Source organism: Pocillopora verrucosa, chromosome 6 (genome assembly GCF_036669915.1).
Source record: "Pocillopora verrucosa isolate sample1 chromosome 6, ASM3666991v2, whole genome shotgun sequence".
Classification (NCBI taxonomy): domain Eukaryota; kingdom Metazoa; phylum Cnidaria; class Anthozoa; order Scleractinia; family Pocilloporidae; genus Pocillopora; species Pocillopora verrucosa.
The window spans coordinates 15,469,113-15,487,797 of record NC_089317.1 but is presented as its reverse complement, the minus strand read 5'-3'; the positions used below and the strand labels follow the sequence as shown (position 1 = coordinate 15,487,797).

General features: G+C 38.8%; 1 protein-coding gene across 6 annotated transcripts in view; it reads right to left on the bottom strand.

Annotated features, from left to right (window-relative positions):
- Positions 1-315: 315 nt before the first annotated feature.
- LOC131784031 (rho guanine nucleotide exchange factor 11) overlaps positions 316-18,685 on the bottom strand; it is a 45,195-nt gene continuing 26,825 nt past the window's right edge. For 4 of the 6 annotated variants that reach the window (XM_059100806.2, XM_066169261.1, XM_066169263.1 and 1 more), the window contains 30 exons: positions 18,204-18,256; positions 17,208-17,267; positions 16,446-16,497; positions 16,139-16,191; positions 15,839-15,932; positions 15,419-15,501; positions 14,992-15,075; positions 14,519-14,560; positions 14,202-14,319; positions 13,683-13,732; positions 13,286-13,336; positions 12,768-12,845; positions 12,416-12,491; positions 12,076-12,188; positions 11,934-11,991; positions 11,213-11,303; positions 9,372-9,418; positions 8,546-9,051; positions 7,956-8,211; positions 7,296-7,369; positions 6,982-7,017; positions 6,675-6,706; positions 6,373-6,401; positions 5,772-5,884; positions 5,348-5,401; positions 5,223-5,257; positions 4,694-4,881; positions 4,462-4,514; positions 3,929-3,982; positions 316-1,744 (listed from right to left, as the gene is read on the bottom strand). In XM_059100806.2, coding sequence (XP_058956789.2) covers positions 1,586-1,744; positions 3,929-3,982; positions 4,462-4,514; positions 4,694-4,881; positions 5,223-5,257; positions 5,348-5,401; positions 5,772-5,884; positions 6,373-6,401; positions 6,675-6,706; positions 6,982-7,017; positions 7,296-7,369; positions 7,956-8,211; positions 8,546-9,051; positions 9,372-9,418; positions 11,213-11,303; positions 11,934-11,991; positions 12,076-12,188; positions 12,416-12,491; positions 12,768-12,845; positions 13,286-13,336; positions 13,683-13,732; positions 14,202-14,319; positions 14,519-14,560; positions 14,992-15,075; positions 15,419-15,501; positions 15,839-15,932; positions 16,139-16,191; positions 16,446-16,497; positions 17,208-17,267; positions 18,204-18,256 — 2,792 coding nt within the window. In that variant the 3' untranslated portion in view covers positions 316-1,585. Of the gene's footprint in view, positions 1,745-3,089; positions 3,147-3,928; positions 3,983-4,461; positions 4,515-4,693; positions 4,882-5,222; positions 5,258-5,347; positions 5,402-5,771; positions 5,885-6,372; positions 6,402-6,674; positions 6,707-6,981; positions 7,018-7,295; positions 7,370-7,955; positions 8,212-8,545; positions 9,052-9,371; positions 9,419-11,212; positions 11,304-11,933; positions 11,992-12,075; positions 12,189-12,415; positions 12,492-12,767; positions 12,846-13,285; positions 13,337-13,682; positions 13,733-14,201; positions 14,320-14,518; positions 14,561-14,991; positions 15,076-15,418; positions 15,502-15,838; positions 15,933-16,138; positions 16,192-16,445; positions 16,498-17,207; positions 17,268-18,203; positions 18,257-18,685 lie in introns of all 6 variants that reach the window. The other 2 variants (XM_066169262.1, XM_066169260.1) reach the window with 2 other exon arrangements.

Sequence of the window (18,685 nt, the reverse complement as noted above, 5' to 3'; positions counted from 1 at the left end):
TGTCTCCATACAAATGCAACACGATTGATTCCTTAGTCCATCACCGTTTAAAAAATGTTGACTTCGATGGACGACATTTACCAAGGTTTCCTTAACAAACTTAGAGAGATTTTTTCGACTCTATCTGCGTCAGACATTTGCTTCCAAAACAACTGCACTCTTATAGCTCCCATACAATATCATTAATTTTTTTAGCTTTGGACTTCCGGTATACAGATGGACTAGATGCGCGACTGGAACATAATACTGTACATTCAACAAATATATTCTGAATACAAGTCTGAGATACCCTACTATCAAGTTAGACAACTCAAGTTGTTATTAATGGACTTTAATTTGCTAAACTAACTTGGCCATTTGCATTTATCCTTTACAGGAAATATCCTTATTGGAAACTTGGGCCAATAATACTATACATTCAATCTCCACTTTAAAAGAATAAAATGTTCTATCTACGCTGTCAAGGTCTATAACAATACATCTGTACATTTAAGAGACTCCACTCCTATCCAATCCTAGTTTGTTTCGGCACCATCGTCTGTACCACAAAAATTTGCAGGGGGACAAACAACCCCCACCGCCAACATCACGATTTCGTCACCCTTCATTTTGTTACCACAAATTATAGTTCAAAACCCTTACTATGCTTCCTACGCATCTATACTGACACTTAACACTAAGCTTGTGGTGAAAGGAACGTATCTAGGGGTGACTTCAGAGAAATCAGAAAGAACAGTTTTCGAATTTCCCAGAAATAAAATTTAAACGTAAGGGGGAAAAACATAAGAAAGTGAAGTGTTTCTTACATTAAAATTGTTTTGTATAACCTATTTCATAACGCAAACTACAAAACAAAGGCACCTTGATTGACACCTATCCAAACTGCGGCACAAATCTATGGTCGAAACGACTAGAAACTCATTCCCTGAAAGGGAAACAATCCTCGCAACGAGCTCTCATGTCATTGGTTACTGCAGTGTTTGATCGTTGAAAATTTGAATATTCTACGGTACAAAGAGCAATTCCAGAAACTTACGGAAGACTTCACAAACAGAGCGTATACGAAACCATCCCCTGATATCATCAAGCCAAGTTACAGTAATTTCTTTCAAGATCTCAGTTTAACAATTCAAATTTATCTGGTGGCAAACTTTCCACACAATTAGATCATTATATATATCTCAATATATCTTTAATTCTAGAACCTAAAAGCCTGATGTTGATGCAGATCACTCTCAATAATTAAAGGTGAATAAAGAAGTAGAAATCTTAAATAAAACTCCACTACAAGAATCCTTCCTATAATTTAAAATAACGATAAAAAAGAAACATTGCAGACTAAAATGCCTTCTCTCGCCTGACTTAAATTGAAATTTGAAACTTATTCAAGGCTGTGCCAGCACAAAGCTTTGATAACAGTAAATTTTTTGAGGCTTCAGATCTGTTGACGCCTCATCCCTGAAGCACGTCGACATCAAAAGCCGCACTGGTGGTCATATGCATATCATGGTGACCATTCCACACAGTCTGTGCTGGTTCCATGTCGTACTAAAACTACAAAAGCAAAGAGGCGAGTGTCCCTTAACTATATCTGTGCCTGTGACTCATACTCCGCACCGTCGTCGCTCCAGTAGGCCCTGTTGTTTGTTAGGTTCCTTCCCTGACGCCAATGCGTCGTTGCTTCGTCACGTGAGCGGCTCAAGTGCCGAGAAGAAGCCGTGGAGGAACGGTACCCACTGGAGGCCTGATAACAAGAAAGGCGAGAAGAGCTAGCAACTGATTGGTCGATTAAGACGAACCTAACCACTGTAAGATTACTCTCGGGTGCCTGGTTTGAAAACATCATTTGACTACCAAACACAAGTGCAGCTGATGAATAACATACTCTTAAAAGTACCGCTAAAACGTAAAGAACAGTTTGAGGTGTGGTTGTTCAAAGCGTAATTAACACAAAGTTTGAAGTAGCATGACTACTTATGCTACACTAAATCAATTGTTTTGGGAAACCCTAGCACCCTAACAAATAGATAGCAACATTTCCAGATCTGTTAACCAAAAATCTGCAAAAGAAAATGGTCAAGAGAAAACCACATGCCGACAAACAGCCGATGACATCAGTACACAACCGAGTTTTCACAACAAACGAGTTACCAGTATGAAACAAGGAATTTCAACACTACGTATTGAAGACACAAGAAAACCACAGAATCAAGTGAATCTGAGATCATCTCTCAACGTCAAGTACAAAATTTTATCACTGACAAACTAGGAAAAGTGAGAGGTAACGAGAATGCTTCACTAACTATCTCTTAAGAGAAAACGAGTTATCCGCCACTGAACCTCCACCCAAAATCAACAAAAGAGCAGCCAGCACTATTTACAAACCAATAACAAAAGCATCATAATGACCAACCAGCCAACACTTGAATGACCCACTGTTTCTTATGACTGTAGGTACTACATCGCTCAAGTTTGTCGCAACGCGTCGCCGACAACGTCCTTCTTTAAATTAATCTTATTCGCCCGGATTGGAAACAACATTAACATCATGGCGAAGTTTGTGCTTTGGTCAATTAGCTAACGAACAACCACACCATATTGCAAACATTCATGAGAAGGAAAAAGTAAAAAAATTCCCGAGCAAGAAGTACCAGTGTGCCAAGTATAAAATCTTAATCTGTTAGAATCGGATCGACGAGTTTTTCCGTTTTTCCTTTTTTTATTTAATTGGCGAAGAAAACCGAAATACAGTTCAGGAAATGAAAATGTGTAAACAGGCAATATAATAGACGGTGTTCATAGTAACACAGCGGACTAAATAGCACACTGAATAACATAACATATCTTTTAAGTGCTGATTTAGTACAATGTCGTTAAATTTCCTTACAGTGTACTTTAAGTTTAAGAGGCTTATCATATTAAACAAAAACTCCACGGCTTCGGCTCTCAAAGCACGCAAAGTATGACTCGAACGCTGCGCGTTGGAGTCCAGAAGGTGATTAAACTTTATCTATTCTATAATAAGGCGTTCTACGCTACGTGTTTAAGCTAGTTGTTTGACGGGTGCACAAGAAAACCGAATGACTTACCACGTGCTATACGTCGTAGCATTCGGTGCCAATTGCGAGTTCTGGATTTGTTAGCATCTTAAGTAAAATTAAATAAGCTTCAGTTACTGGTTAGAAAGTGGGGGTGGAGGGAGTTATTCAATACAGACAATAGGCCATGGGAATGAATACGCACACAAAAAAAGAAAAAAAACAAACAAATTCACACATCCGTGCATTAGATAATGTGTGTGTTTAACGCTATAAATAATCTGTCACAAGTTTAACTTCATTGTACAGTCTTACGTTTATTTAAGTGTTTAAGGAATGATCATAGTGGCGAAACTTCACTACTCGAAGTCAAATTTTCTCTTGCTTACTCGAATTGTTTAGCAAGCCTAAGCGAACGTGACGCTACATCTACTGTTTGATTGGGGCTGTGAATAACGCTTGTTGATGGGGAATTCGATCACCATTCACATTTTCTTTCAATTTAAACTACACTTATAAAATACTTTGTAACAGGTTTGTAGTAAAACGGAATTACGTTTTAACCCTTATAACAACAAGAATATCTCAACTAAAATAAAAACATTCAGTACTATTATAAACCCCAATAAAAAAAACGTATTTCAAATATCAACCTCTTGAGATCACGAGTGCGAGATTATCATAGTTTTTAGATCAGCACCTACTGCATGGAGACTGTCATCAGCACACAAACAAGAAAAGTAGAAGAAAATAAATACCAAGCTATTCTAACTACAGGTCAAAATGAGCATAACAATGCATTGTCAAAACGTAATCCAAACACAAAACGCAAAACGTTACCAACACCGAAGTATTCACAAACGTGACACTGGTAAACAACATGAACCTACCAGTGAACTCCTGTTTCGAAATCCAGACATCGAGGACGAACGACCGCCTGAGTCCTATCAAATTTATAAGCAAAGGAAGGTACGAAGTCAAATGCAGCAGACTGATGGCTAATTGATTGACACAACGTTAATATAACCTATTCTCAGACAGTGCCCTGAACTTAGCTCATGCTATGTCATTGTTGGTACAAGTGGAAGGCACCTAAATCTTAAATCACAACGACGAGAGAAAACGTATACATAAAACATCATCCTTCTGACAATTAAGAATTGGCTCACGCGTTAGCATGCCTTCATCAGAGCGATGAAGCACGTGGGAAGTTTGGAGAGAACGAAAGATGCGTAAGAATTGCCAAAGCATGCACAATGAGAAAGTGGTGCAAGCTCGCGGAGTTGAACTTGATTAAAATAAACTTTACCAACTATGTTAGAGCTAAATTCGACACTTTTCTCTGATTTGTGTATTCTGGTTTACATCAGCACAACATATTAACAACATCCACCTTATGAAGAAACAAATAATAACTTCCTACCATGTTATCCTCAGAGGCTAAATAATCGCTTGTCTCCGATAAACGAGCGTAATCTAGGAGGAAAAATAGAAAGAAAAAAAAAAAGGAAGGAAGAGACATAATCAATGACACAAGAAATCCAAAAAATGGCTGTGCTTCTCTGTACTGAGTAGAAAAAATTAGTTCCAAAAGCTGCCTGTAAATAAAATTTCGCCCTTAAGAGTGATCCCAAAGCATGTTTATGATTGTTTACCTGAGTCAAAGTCGATGGTAGATGTTGGGGAGCTGGGTCGAGGTGAGTCTGAATGAAATCCGCCTGAGAAACTATCGTCATTAACAGCAAACTGGGAACCAGGAAGTTCTCGCGTGCGACGAGATGATGATCGACCCTGCTTTAATCGCTGAATCTGAGAGTTAGCTAACTGAAGATCACATCGCAACCTAAAACAAAAAAAAGTGAAAACATGTTTGAAGCACGAAATATGAACGCGTAGAAGCAAACAGAAACAAGGACAGAGATGGAAGCAAAACATTGGAGTTTTAGATGTCTTAAACGATTCAATGCATGACTTAAGAATTCGATTTAGAAATGAATATTGAATAATACTGAATGTGCTGTGTTTGAGTCACAATACTCAGCGAGGACATTCCCTGTTGCAAGAGAAGGGAAGGGACGAAGAGAAAGTGCCTTTTCTGATCTTAGAAAGAGATAGACCAAAACATGCTTGCATTCAAAAAACAAACAACAAAACCACAAAAACATCCACAAGGAATAAGCTCACCTGTCTCGCACCATATCTCGATCAGTTATAACTCCCTGGAAAAATTGAGTAAAAAACTAATGATGAGTGAGCTTACAAAGCGACAGAACAAAACAGAACAGACAGTATTTTCAAGAGCTACTTACGAGTAACGTTGTGAGTTGTTCATTAAGCACCGATGTGGACGAAACGAGTTGTTGCTGCAAGAGACAACAAAGATAATCTTGTACGTAACACTAATAAGTAGTTCATACTGAAGCAAGGTGATGGATCTTAGACAAAATGCGCCTTTCTCTAAGGTTTATTCGTAGTAAAAGGAGCCTCATTCACTCATTATACCTTTTCCTATTGTTCACTTACATATTTAATGATTACCTTTCACAAAACTAATTACACTGTATGTTCAACAGCAATGTGCATTGTTTGTCTTCCTCACACTCGCTACATTAGTAACTAGTGGTATAGACTTCACTAATCTGCCTCTATAAGTTAAAATCTACACCAAGAGCTTTTTGAACTATCATCCTTGGAAAACTGCGCATCACAATATTGCTCAGGATATGAACCAACCTGAGGTGAGAAGTCACCCTGAATGCCACCATATCCGAGGTGTCCCACTCCCCTAGACATGTCATCTATATTTGGGTTAAGCACATCGCTGACCGCTACTGTCAAACGATTCGCTGTAACGAAAAACAAAGTAATTACCTCCATGATAATAAGGCGAACAAAGTCCGTTGCAACAATAGACCACCTCAGTCGTAGTTCAAATTCTTAAATACAGTGCGTTAAAATGCGTTAAAGCACAAGGTCTTTTTTTTCAGTTATAACGAAACAGTTAGGTGAAGTTCAAGATTAATACCAATGAGTTGACATAACTTGAAAAAAGAATTAGAACTCGCAAATATTTCGACTTTGAGCTTGAGTGCTACACCACACAGCTAACAAGAGCGAATACATAACAAACGGCTCGCATTTGTTTTATTTCATCGGGAAAGCGCCTCTAACCATTGACAACATGAAAATTTTGAGCTTGAACACCGAACATTGCTAAGCCAAAAGAACAAACAACAACAGTCAAAGAGCCTGAGTTAAAATATCAACATGCTGGTTCGTCAATTCCTTTCCACACAAGCAAACAGTTCGGAAACATGACACATTTGAAACTCACCCTGAAGAATTGCCGCTAAAATTAAATCCCTGTAAGAAGAACGAAGCATTGATTATCAATGAAACCAACAGCAACTGTACAAGGTGACGAGTTACGTTACATCATTACAAGAAAAAGATCCGAACAAGAAATGAAAGGGAACCAACAGAAAAAATTCCAAAGAAGGTAGTGTGGTTAACAGATGACTCAGTGTACTAATGGTTTGTCGCCTTGCCGCGCACTTGCAATAGGGCTACGTGAAAATTAGTACATGCAAAGTCAGATTTAAGTTAGTATCACGTAAATGTTGCAGAACTGTGTACCTAGCCTCCACTGAATCTCCATTCACGTGGCTCTGGAAAAAACAGACACAATTCATAATTTAAAAAAAAAGCAACACAACAAGAAACAAGTCACCAGTAGTTCTTTTTAAGGCCTTCGTCGAGTGATCTGTGCGTCACCACTAAAATAATCAACCACAGCACTACAAGACAAAACATTTGGAGACAGTTCAATCTATTAAGGTAAATTTAAAATTACAACAACCTGCAGTCGGCTCAAATCCTTTTGTAGCCTATTTCCACCTTCATTTCGACTTAAGATCCGAGCTAAGGAAAAGAGGAGGCTTACCTCATTCGTGGCCGATCCCATCGTCATGTTTGCCCCCTACATATAAAATCACAATACACATGTAAGTGACTAGCATCTAACTCCACCGAATCACAAATTAAGTTATGATCATCAACTAAAGAAGCTCTTGGTTGTTTAACAAACTCTCCTTGTTAGCACCCTAGGAAATGTATAGAGAACAGTATGGAGAGTATGCTTACTGATGTTAGGGTGTATAGGGTATAACTACCTTCCGTATAAACAAAGACCACTCTGTCTTAAAGGCAATTCTATTTCTTTCACTAATTAGCTCCATAGACTAACAAAACTGTTACCCTGAGCTCAGCGACAAGTCTTGATTTTTCCTCTATAATCTTGCGAAGATCGTTGTCTTTTGACCTCAGTAACTCTGTAAGAAAGCAAAACGAAACAAATCGTAACTATTTCCATGAAAGCAAATTTTCTTCACGTATCAACCACAAAAGTGGTCAATCCTTTAAAACGAACACTTCATGATGGTCCAAGACATTATCAAGACATTATCCATAAACCCGTGTTTTCATCCTGTTGTGGCCAAACTGTCTCTCTATAGAGGTGGCATCGCCATCGAGGGCGATTCAAACTTAGTCCTGAATCTAATGTAACTAAAAAGTTCGCTTTACCGAAAAAAAATTTAAATAACTCGTAAACAGTTTAATGGTACATTCAGTGCAACAAGAACGCAAAGGTTACAGCTGAGCTGTTGATGATCACAACCGATTTCCGATATGTCAACGATTACATACTTAGCTAAGATCCCTGAAATTCCTTGTATGAAGCGAACAATAACCCAGCTAAATTAAACTTACAGCAAAGTACGAAAAAGATTCCGGGATAAACGCAGCTGGAATAGTTGCTTTATTTGTGAAAAAGAAGTGGACAGAGGAGACCTATAACACACTGTACAATTGTAATGTTCTTGTTTCCTTCTCCACCGTGAACGTTAATCTACACACCTAAAAGCACAGCAGATGAACGGGAAGGATTCCCACCAACAGACTCATCTTGTTCATCAGCAGATATGTGCACATAGCTTCTTCTTATCTTCAGCGTGTCGTTGGATGAGCTGGAGGATGACTCAGAAGTCACACTGTTTCGGTTCCTTTCCAGTAAAGATCTTTCATCCACACTCTCTTCATTCGTCAGATCTGCCACAGCCGCCCTGTTGAAAAGTGAAGATCCGGCCGCTTCACCGTCCTCAGCTGAAAGAACCTGCAACAGATTATAACATCACGACTATGTTCTCGACATTTTCAAACTTTCATCGTTGGCCTCAGGGGGAAACGTCAAAACACTATACAAAATAGAGCATTATAAATATTGCTCTGCGATGACATAGCTACAGCAATTTAAATAACGCTATTAAGCAGCGCCAGTAACACCCTATCAGCTTAAATTTGAAATTTGGAGCATTAAAACTGCGGCGGTTTGAAGAAAAACCGGGTCAGTGGTGAGACCTTTTCCCTCTTGTATTCAAGGAGCTCTACCTGAGAACTCAAATATCACTCTCATTAGCTATGATCCATAAATTCATACAAATGCTTACATCAGTTTCTGAATCGCTCGGAGGACTGGACTCAACTGTAGCCATTTGAATCTTAACTGGTGATTCGCTCTGTATTTGCACCTGTTCTTTAACATCCTTCTCTGAAACTTCGGTCTCTGTTTCCGGTTCTGAATCCGGTTCAGATTCAGACTCGAGTTGCGATTCTTGGCGACCAGTAGGTTCATTAATTTTAGGAACAGCTACTTCCTCCTGAGTGACTGGTGCCTCACTTTCCGTTTCTTCATCTTCATCATCATCTTCGTCCTGATTCTGAGTGCGATCTTCCTCGTCATCATCTCCTGGATCAGAAAAATCATCATCTGCATCAGTTTCTTTCTCTCTATCCTCCTCTTCTGCTTTAACATCTTCCTCCCTCGGCTTCTGTTCCTTGGCAGGTTCTTCCTTTGCTTGGTTGTTCACTCGTCTGCTGGGCAGCTCTGCGAGATCTAATTCCGATACAGGTTGTCGAACACCTTCAACTGATACTGCATTGCGACGACCTCGTTCTACACAAGATAAATTAAGATAACTACCATCACAGAAGTGTTTTTTTTGGGGCCACTGTTACCCGCCCGACAACTGCGCGAGGATATACTTTCAGTTTCCCTTATTCATACAATTTGCGATGGAGAGAGAATCTCAAATTCTTATCCTTTTCCATAATTTTAAAGGTAATGTCAATTCTACTTCATCATGCCCTTTTTATCCAGTATGACTTTCCTCTTATTTTTTTAATTTTCTAATACGGGTAACTTCGTAAGTCCCTTTTCCAGTTGAAGAATTAGAGTCCTATACAAATGGTTTAACATAAATAAATGAAGCAAACCTTTTATTTTGAATGCCTCCACAGCATCGGTTATGTACTTATACCAACTGTGGAAAGAAAGCACAATTTTCCTGTTAGCTGCTTTTTGACTACATCGATAAAAGGGCTCCTGAGAGGGCAAGTTCAAAATTCTACATGTAACTACCGTAATGATTCGATGTAGCGCCCAGGGGCCTCAAGGGAGGGCGCTTATTAAGGACAAGGCGTTTATATCTTTTTTGAGAACAGCAGAATGTGCGAAACAAAGCTCTGATGTTTCTTTGAAAACGGACTTGTTATCCCGCCCTAGATCCTTCCTTGCTAGAACCATAAACCGAGCAATCGCAAAATTCTGGACAAGATCATTCATTTGAAGGAACTGTGTACTCACTTAGACATTATAGTCGAGAGACTGAGACGTAGACAACTGTTTTTATAATAAGGCTTTAAGTAAGATATTAAAGGAAGATGAACCACATTAACCACATCGTACATGCATTCTACCAGTTCTATCAGAGAAACAGAATAGGGGCGCTTATTGGAATCAGAGTGCTAAGTCAATGGGGGCACTTGTTAGCAAACACCGTGGGGGCACTTATTAGAGAGGGGGCGCCTATTGAAGAAGGGGCACTTATTAGAGAAGGGGGTGCCTATTAGAGAGGGGGCACTTATTAGAGAAAGGGCGCTTATTAGAGAAGAGAGGCTTATTAGAGAGGAGGGTTTACTAGAGAGGGGGCACTCACCAGAGAAGGGGGTGCTTATTAGAGAGGGGGCGCTTATTAGAGAAGGGGCGTTTACAAGAGAGGGGGCACTAATTAGAGAGGGAGGCTTATTAGAGAGGAAGTGCTTATTAGAGAGGGGGGGCTTATTAGAGAGGGTACGTTTAGTAGAGAGGGGGCTTATTAAAGAAGGGATTATTAGAGAAAAGGCACTTATTAGAGAGAGGGGGGGCTTATTAGAGAGGTTACGTTTAGTAGAGAGGGGGCTCATTAGAGAGGGTGGCTTATTGGAGAAGAAGTGCTTATTAGAGAGGGGTCGCTTAATAGAGAGGGGCTTATTAGAGAAAGGGGGCACTAATTAGAGAGGGAGGCTTATTAGAGAGGAAGTGCTTATTAGAGAGGGGGGGCTTATTAGAGAGGGTACGTTTAGTAGAGAGGGCGCTTATTAAAGAAGGGATTATTAGAGAAAGGAGGCTCATTAGGGAGGGGCTTATTGGAGAGGTTACGTTTAGTAGAGAGGGGGCTCATTAGAGAGGGGGGCTTATTAGAGAAGAAGTGCTTATTAGAGAGGGGTCGCTAAATAGAGAGGGGCTTATTAGAGAAAGGGGGCTTATTAGAGAGGGGGCTTATTAGAGAGGGGGCTTATTAGAGAGGGGGCTTATTAGAGAGGGGGCTTATTGGAGAGGGGGCTTATTAGAGAAAGGAGGCTCATTAGAGAGGGGCTTATTAGAGAGAGGGTGGCTTATTAGAGTAGGGGCGCTTATTAGAGAAGGAGGGCTTATTAAAGAGGGGAAGGCTTATTAGAGAGGAAGGGTTTATTAGAGAGGGGGTGCTTCTTCAAGGGAGGGCGCTTGATCGAATCATAACGGTAAACAGGGTGTTCAGTTTATCGAGTGCATAATTCTGTCATTTAGGTGGATACCTAGGCAAATGATGATTGCTTTTCTTTTCGAGAGGATTTTTTAAGAGGGGGCTAATTACAGAGGGGGCTTATTACATCTGTTTCTTACTTGCCTTCGCATTTTATGGTTTGTTTCGTTATGGCTTAAGTATACACGTTTTCTTCATACACCGCTTAGATTTACAGTTAAGCTAAATTATAGCAATTAGTAATACAATATAGTAACAACAGAGATTACTTACTTTTTTCTGTCTGTTACAGTTGCTGTCACCAGTTCGTAAATCTGTGGTCCAACTGATGAAGACGTACTCACAAGAAAGAAAGCTCTCTTATCTGATGGTAGTGGGATAAAGACAATCATAAAGGTAGAACTCCTATCTCATATTATGATATAAATTACTAAAAAGCAAAACTAACGCTTGGTTAGTGGCTGAACACCACTTTCAACCACAAGACTACATTTGCCCGATCAGTCTGATTCACGGAAACACCAAACTACCAAAATGGGTCTTCACTAGAAAGCACTGAAACTGGTTTACGAATTGGAAAGTCTAACCAGGAGACAATATATCGGTAGTTGCACAGGGAGCAGGGGAATTCACTCTATTCCAAACTGAATTCACCCAACAATAGCAACATGATTCAATTCGGTTGACTGACCAGCAACAGCTGCTGTCGCGCAACGGGTCTGTTGAAATCTACGGCAGGCAAGCGAACGTTTCCGCACAAGGCAAAGTCGAGGCCCGAGGTGCCGACAACTTAATGAGTTGGCAACCAACCAGTAATCTACTTGGTTTTTGACTTTTACGTTGGATTCAAACAGACGCATTTGCGGTCGCTTTTATTATCGGTCAGTAGCCCTAAGCAAATCACGTTGTAAAGGTGCAGAGAAATGAATGAAAAATGCAGTCATATAATAAGACTCCTCTGTTCTGTGCGGTTTATGTGAAATAAGAAACCTACCAGTAGCCACATTTCTTGTAAGCACGCTGCTCAGTTTGATGATAGGACTGTGCGTGGTCTATAGAGTAAACAAACAAAGAACGTATGATGTCTAAAATTCGGAATACAAGAAAAACTGTGAAAAGGTCTTACAAGACGTTACCTTTTCATTTAGATATCCTGCCTGGAAGGTCGAACTAAGACATTTGAGAACAAGCTTCTCATCCTGCTTTTGAAGGAGAATAAGCAAGTCTTCTAGCAACAGTACATGAAGATCTGATGAGAGAAAAAATTAAAACCCAACGTAAGCACTACAAAGTAGTCTGCAACAAGAGATGATTAGATGCCCACTTGTTCCAAATTATTTCTGTTACTTTGCTATAAAACAGATTTAAAAACCATACACAGAAAGATGTTGCTAAACAAACCTCATCGTTATAACGATTACAAAAAAACAGTGCAGACAAGTTATTTCAAAATCACTTATAATCATATCAACTAACCAACACACTTGGTTCTGTTTATTCTCCACGTAAGTGGACCATCATAAACCAACTTCTTTTGGGTGAGGTCCAGGTTCTAAACATCAAGGGGCGAAAAATTCAAAGGAAATATATAATATATAAATAAATATATAAACAAATAAATAGGACAACTAGTTGAAGTAAACCGTACATCAAGTTACGTTATTGATAGAAAATGAAACTAAAAGTTTTGGAGGTTCTATTTCACTAATTCCTATCTATTTCCGTGGATACCTTAGATTGTTACAAAGTAACAGCTATGGCTTGATAAAACCTATAGACCATCGGTTTTTCAGTAAAAACAAAATGTCATTCATTGATTTATCCACACCTTAAACTCCTCCATAAGTTTGTTATTGGTGTTCTCTAGAGGCCTCCTGTCGATTTTCCTCTGAAAGTCTGCCAGTCTCTGCATGAGAAAAAACCGGAAACGTCAATCGTATCTGTTGTCATCAAATTACATGCTTGAGCTGGTCGGTGGCCATTTCAGATATCGTAGGTTACTTTTTTTTTTTTTAAATTTATTTACTTTTTTTATATTTCCCGTCCTTTTCTTTGCTAATGACTGCATTCCAGTGCATGAAATAAACTTACACATACTACAGTACATTGTGTATGAGCCACTGATAAGAAGTAAGCATTTACAAGCTCCATGGTTTCAGACTTCAGATATCTGCACAGCACCTAACGTAAAAACTGCAAAACACATCCCCAATTGCTGACTGGAGAGTAAGACTGGCGAAAATATGATTTCATTCTATGCCAAATGCCTCCTAATGCCGGTTAATTACCACATTTGAGTAATCTATATTTACGACAAAAGACAGATGGAGAGATTGGCCATCTTACTTGTTGATCTTCACATTCCTTAACACTTTGGTTTACGTAAGCCAGCAAGTTCTGTAACAAAAAAAAAAACCGAAATGAAGCGCCGTGCAACAACAGAATATGCATCCTACGTTTATCAATGTTGTCAATCAATTAAGTATTCTACTGCTTACTGAGGCTTCTAAGACTTCCCTCGAGTGGAAAATCACCAGCTCTACGTCAAGCGATACTCGTGGCATAAAGTGGTTACCTCCATAATTTAACTTTTCTCACTGGATGGTCTTTGGAATTGAAGTCTTAACTCAACGTCAATTCCGGGTAAGATTTACCAAAAATTCAAAGATTTGCTGGGAGATATAACTTCAAAGTGGAGCTCGTACAACTCCAAAATGTCAAAATCTTAACTAACATCTCTTACCTTGGTACACTGTATTGCTCTCTCGATACTTCTACCATCTTCATGTGAACCTACGTAAAAATAAAAGCTTATTAAAGACTTGATCTAATCTTTGGTTCCAGTTTCCTTAACCTCTTCTTAAAAATTGTCACCATACATTATTTTATGCTAAGAAAACAACTGGACTAAAACATATTTCAATGAACATTCTTTTTTTTTTTAATTCGTGTAAAGGGCTAGAGCAGCAAAGCAGTGAAATCAAAATATAGTTCTTCATCTGTAGAAAATGTCAAAGTTTAAAACAATGCCCTTTGGGTTTACCCAAAATGGTGGTCAGCTGTTTGATGTTACGATCTCTAACAGTTTCTTGAAGTCATGGGAGTTATGATCAAATCCCTGTTTGATCGACTATAAATTTTAAGTATGATAAGGTAGGCGAGGAATAATATTTGGCTGTGACATAAACAATTTTTTGTCTGTAGCAACCATACTTGAAACAGATTTCGGAGTGACTACAGTAGTCGCTACAGTGACACGTACTTGGAGTATTTTTCTGTATGCCTTCCAACAACATCGGGTATTTCGTCAATCGCTGATAGCTGTTTGAAATAATATCTTGCAGTCTTAACCTCCGACAGAGAGGATCATTTTCACAATTCTGTATGAAAACAGGAAAGGCAAAATATCACAAAACTTATTACATAATAAACTCAGAAAATCAAAATAACCTCAGTATAGTGCTATAAACCCAGAACACCTCTATAAACTTAGTTTCGCTGTTTCATTACATATGGAACTTAACTACGAAGGTGGTGGTTGAACCATCTTTTCAAAGTACAAGTATGAAATGCACATACCACTATAAACTGTTGCAGTTTTAAATCTTTTCTCTGTCGATGCTGAAATAAAGAGAATCATCGAATTGTGAATACCTTAAATTAACGTAGGTTCTGATATAAAAATTACACCTTTTTCATTGCTGCACATCTGTAGGTAACTTCCAAGAAAAAGCAGAACCATTCTAAGTGCAGTCCTTTCCCAGCTCAAAGCTTGGATTGCTAGCATCGCTAATGTAAAATCATGTGTACAGGACCACAAACGGGTGAAAAAAGGAAACCGTACAGTACAGTGTCTTCAGTATTGCTTTACAGTTCAGTGCTTAGTTTGCAACAATCTCCTTCATGATTAACAAACTTTTGATGTGTCTCTAGAATATGTACAAGTGAGTAGATTCGGAGGCCAATGTATTAGGATATCTTTCATCTCTACCCCGTCACAGTGAAGTTAAGATGGTTCTTCAACACGTAAAACTTGGACTTGATCCACTAACCTTGAGCTGCTCTAAAGCAAATTTCTGATGGTTACAAAATTGTGCACAAGCCTCTTTTGCTTGCTCACCAGGTTCTCCGTCGAACTGGAGAGAGAAAAAAATCCAAGATTAAAAAAACCATTTCACAAGCTAGATTTACGAAAGATGTAGTGGACAACAATGCCTCCCAAAATGACTACATGATGAGAAGAGTAAATAAATCAAGAACAGTACTAATCAAATCCATAGCAAGGAACGTCCACACTACAAGAAATTCCCTTTTAAGAATTACAACTACAACAACAATAACAAAACAAAAATTACTCCATAACAGGGAAACTTCACGCTACAAGCCTTGACCTTCTTGCATCACAATAACAACAACAAAAACAAAACGAGGAACTAAACAACAATCTGTACCAAAGAACGTACACTTTGTGGGCCTTACCCTATCGAGCATAACGTCTCCAATACAAGTAATAACTTCATCAGATTCTTCTTGTCTGGCCATCATGCTCTGCATTAATGACACTACAAGGAAACACAAAAGACAACACAATTATATTTTTTATACTCATCCGCCTTGAACTTCTGCAAGAATGTTGCACTTCAACAACAAAACCTGAGTACTCATCTAATCTAGTTTTAATTCAAAATATCTCAAGACAGACACCTCAAATGCATCACCTTACTGAATCAATAAGAAGTATGGATTCTAACAAACTTCGCTGATAACAGTTACACGTGCACTTGAGATGAAGGTGGCATTGCATCAACTCAGCTAATTGAAGAGAATACTGCCCATTTGATTGTTTGGGGGAGGGATTCTCGTGAAACAAAACTTAAAAGAAACTTTTTGCTTCCTTACCATGAAGTTGAATCAAAGCATCCAAGTTCGGAAAAAGTTGGTGGATTTGCGTATAAGGCATAATATTCATTTTTATCATGGGTTTGTAGAAAACCTGAAAACAAACAACACATTTCAATGTAAAATCATCTACTTTGGGGAAACTCGTCACTTAATTCTGCACCTCCTTCCCAGGCTCTCCCTTACCCCCACCTTAAGGGTTAAGACGTGGAGAGAAGATAGAGCCTGGGAAAGGGATGGTAAATACTGGAGAGGAACTTTGGAGACAGTTTACATAACATGCAATTACGCTTCTCTCACCTTGCTCAGGACTTTTAAATTTCTAACGTGAGTTCTTTCAGTGTAGATAAGCTCTGGTAGGGAGGAAGGAAACAGTTATAAAAAGTAACAAGTTAACTTAAATCTAGTCTTTTTCCATCTTTATGACATCAGACAATTTTCCTTGTGGCCATTACTGTAATTCACAGTTTGTACGAGTATGAACTACATGTGCATTCAGATAAATAGTAAAACAGTTAGCAGTTCAAAGCTTCTGCGGCTTGCCACATGTTCCAACTTCTCGCTTATGTTGCAAAATTGAAAGAATATGTTTTAAGTTAATAATTACCATGAATGAATTCTTGTCGCTTTATTTCTTTTCCCTTTAACTTCCTTAGAGTCTATTGAAGGAAGGAAAAAAAAAAGAGACACAACGTCCACTACCATTTAACGCAATTCGGTACGTAACTAGACAACTTTCAGTCTTCTCTTTTTCCTTCCAGTTCTCAGACGAAATTGCACGACACATCCTGTCCTATTCATATTTCTCATCACCTTAATCTCATCTCACTTAAAATACTCGACCCATACGGGAAGAAAACAGACAACTGCCTGTCAACTTAAAAACTTGTACAGAAATCTCTCCATAAATGACTTAGGGGAATGATGTATACATTAATACAATACCTGCAGGTGCAGGAAGGACTACTTGATTTGTCTCAATTAAAGGAAGCCTCCACCAGAGGATCAAGTTGCCATCAAACTGATGGAAATGCTCAGTTTGTTGTCAGTTTATCAAGATTCGGTAGAAATTAATGAAATAAGAACTAAAATGTATAAAAACTAGAAACAAATGCCTACAATATTGGCGTTTGAATTTCCCGGTAGGCGCCATATTGGATCGAATGCCGTAATACGGTAGGCCTTTTTTCATGCAGACAGTGGAGGCAACAATAAAGCGTCCAACTTTGAAACATGACGGCGCGCAAAAAAATCCACATTCAAAAACAGGCAAAATCTCTTTCGATAGCTTCTCACTCTAATAACTTATTTCCCATTTTAAGACCATTGGTTCCTGCCATGGACGTTTCCTTAAGAACAGGTTAAGTACCTTCTTATCTATAACTTGTTGCCATGGTGTTGGTTGGGCATCTACTTCCATGTCTGGGTCCTACATCAAATAAACCATTGATCAGCGGATGAATCGTATCAGTTGGAAAGCACTGCACCACAGCTACATTATGAATATCATTTTACTGTCATTAAATGTCTGCTCAGAGAAATGTGGTCAGACTTCTCTCTAAAATTAATCTTGCAATGGCTTTTCATGCTCTCAACCAGCTGGTTAAAATTTTATCCAATAGTATGTAAAACTCTCCAAGAACAACTCCCCTTAGCAAATTTTTCTTAGGACAACACACCTTCTTTGTTTTCGTAATCTCTAAATTTTTAATCATTTTGTAAAACAAGAAAGATGTTACAATGGCAGAACGTGTATGTACATACCCCATTGCTGCCTAACGTTTGAAGCATAAATATCAAACTATTAAAACCCCGTCCAATCTTAAAATGATAGACATTACACTTATTACCAAGTAAAACATTTCAAATCTCCCCATAAAATTTTCCTCATATAAATTTCAGAAGTAAGAACTAAGCTTCCTAAGAAAGGTTTGGGGGCGAACTAGTAAAGGTGTGGGTGAATTTGTTTTACGTTAAGGGCGAACTAGCACAGGTGCCATGGGGCGCACCTCTCCACAAACGGAAACCATTAATATATAGATTTAGCCAAGCCTAAAAGCGGAGCTCGCATTTTTTTTCCCGCACGTCTCAAGGGCACAACGCCTTGCCCCGGCCGGACTAGAACCCTGGTCGTCCGACTCGGAGCCCAGTACACTGACCACTGGACTACTCGACAAAGCCGTGGCGTTGGCGTGCCCGCGGTACAGTTGATCACGCATGGTAAAAGTAGCACCTTGTACGTACATCCAAATTTTTTCGGCTTGCTGGGTTACTACTATTTTATATAATTATGGGGCTACGCGAGCTCCGCTATAAATAACGATGTAAAAGAGAATGAAAGATCATAATAGGGATCATAACTTACCGGTTCTTCTTCTGGGGGCAGAAAAGAAGGAGACCGTGAGCGGGCACGTCTCCCTGAGAGCAAATAACACAGATTAGATGTGGAAGTACAAACAAAGGGTGATGACGGAAATCATATGCTAATAACTTCGTTTAAGTTTACTTAGCGTTACCAACAAAATAGCAGTTTTAAATGAAAAACTTTTTATCATGTATTTTAGGTAAAGATATCAAAATTATGTTTAACTTACCAAGAAAATTGTCGTTTAAGTTTCTTAAGAAATTATTTAACTTGTCCTGAAAACAACTTTATCAGATGCCTATTCTACACGAAAAAAACTTCTAAGAGAAAAAACATGAAATTTCGGTATACATAGGAACTTATAAAAGCTTCCTTGACATCATCTCCTTAACCACAGGTTTAAAGGTCAATGCACAACAAAAAGTACGATTCTTCCTCTGAAGGACCCAACTTGCTTTCTTTTGAACTCTTCCTGTCTTTCA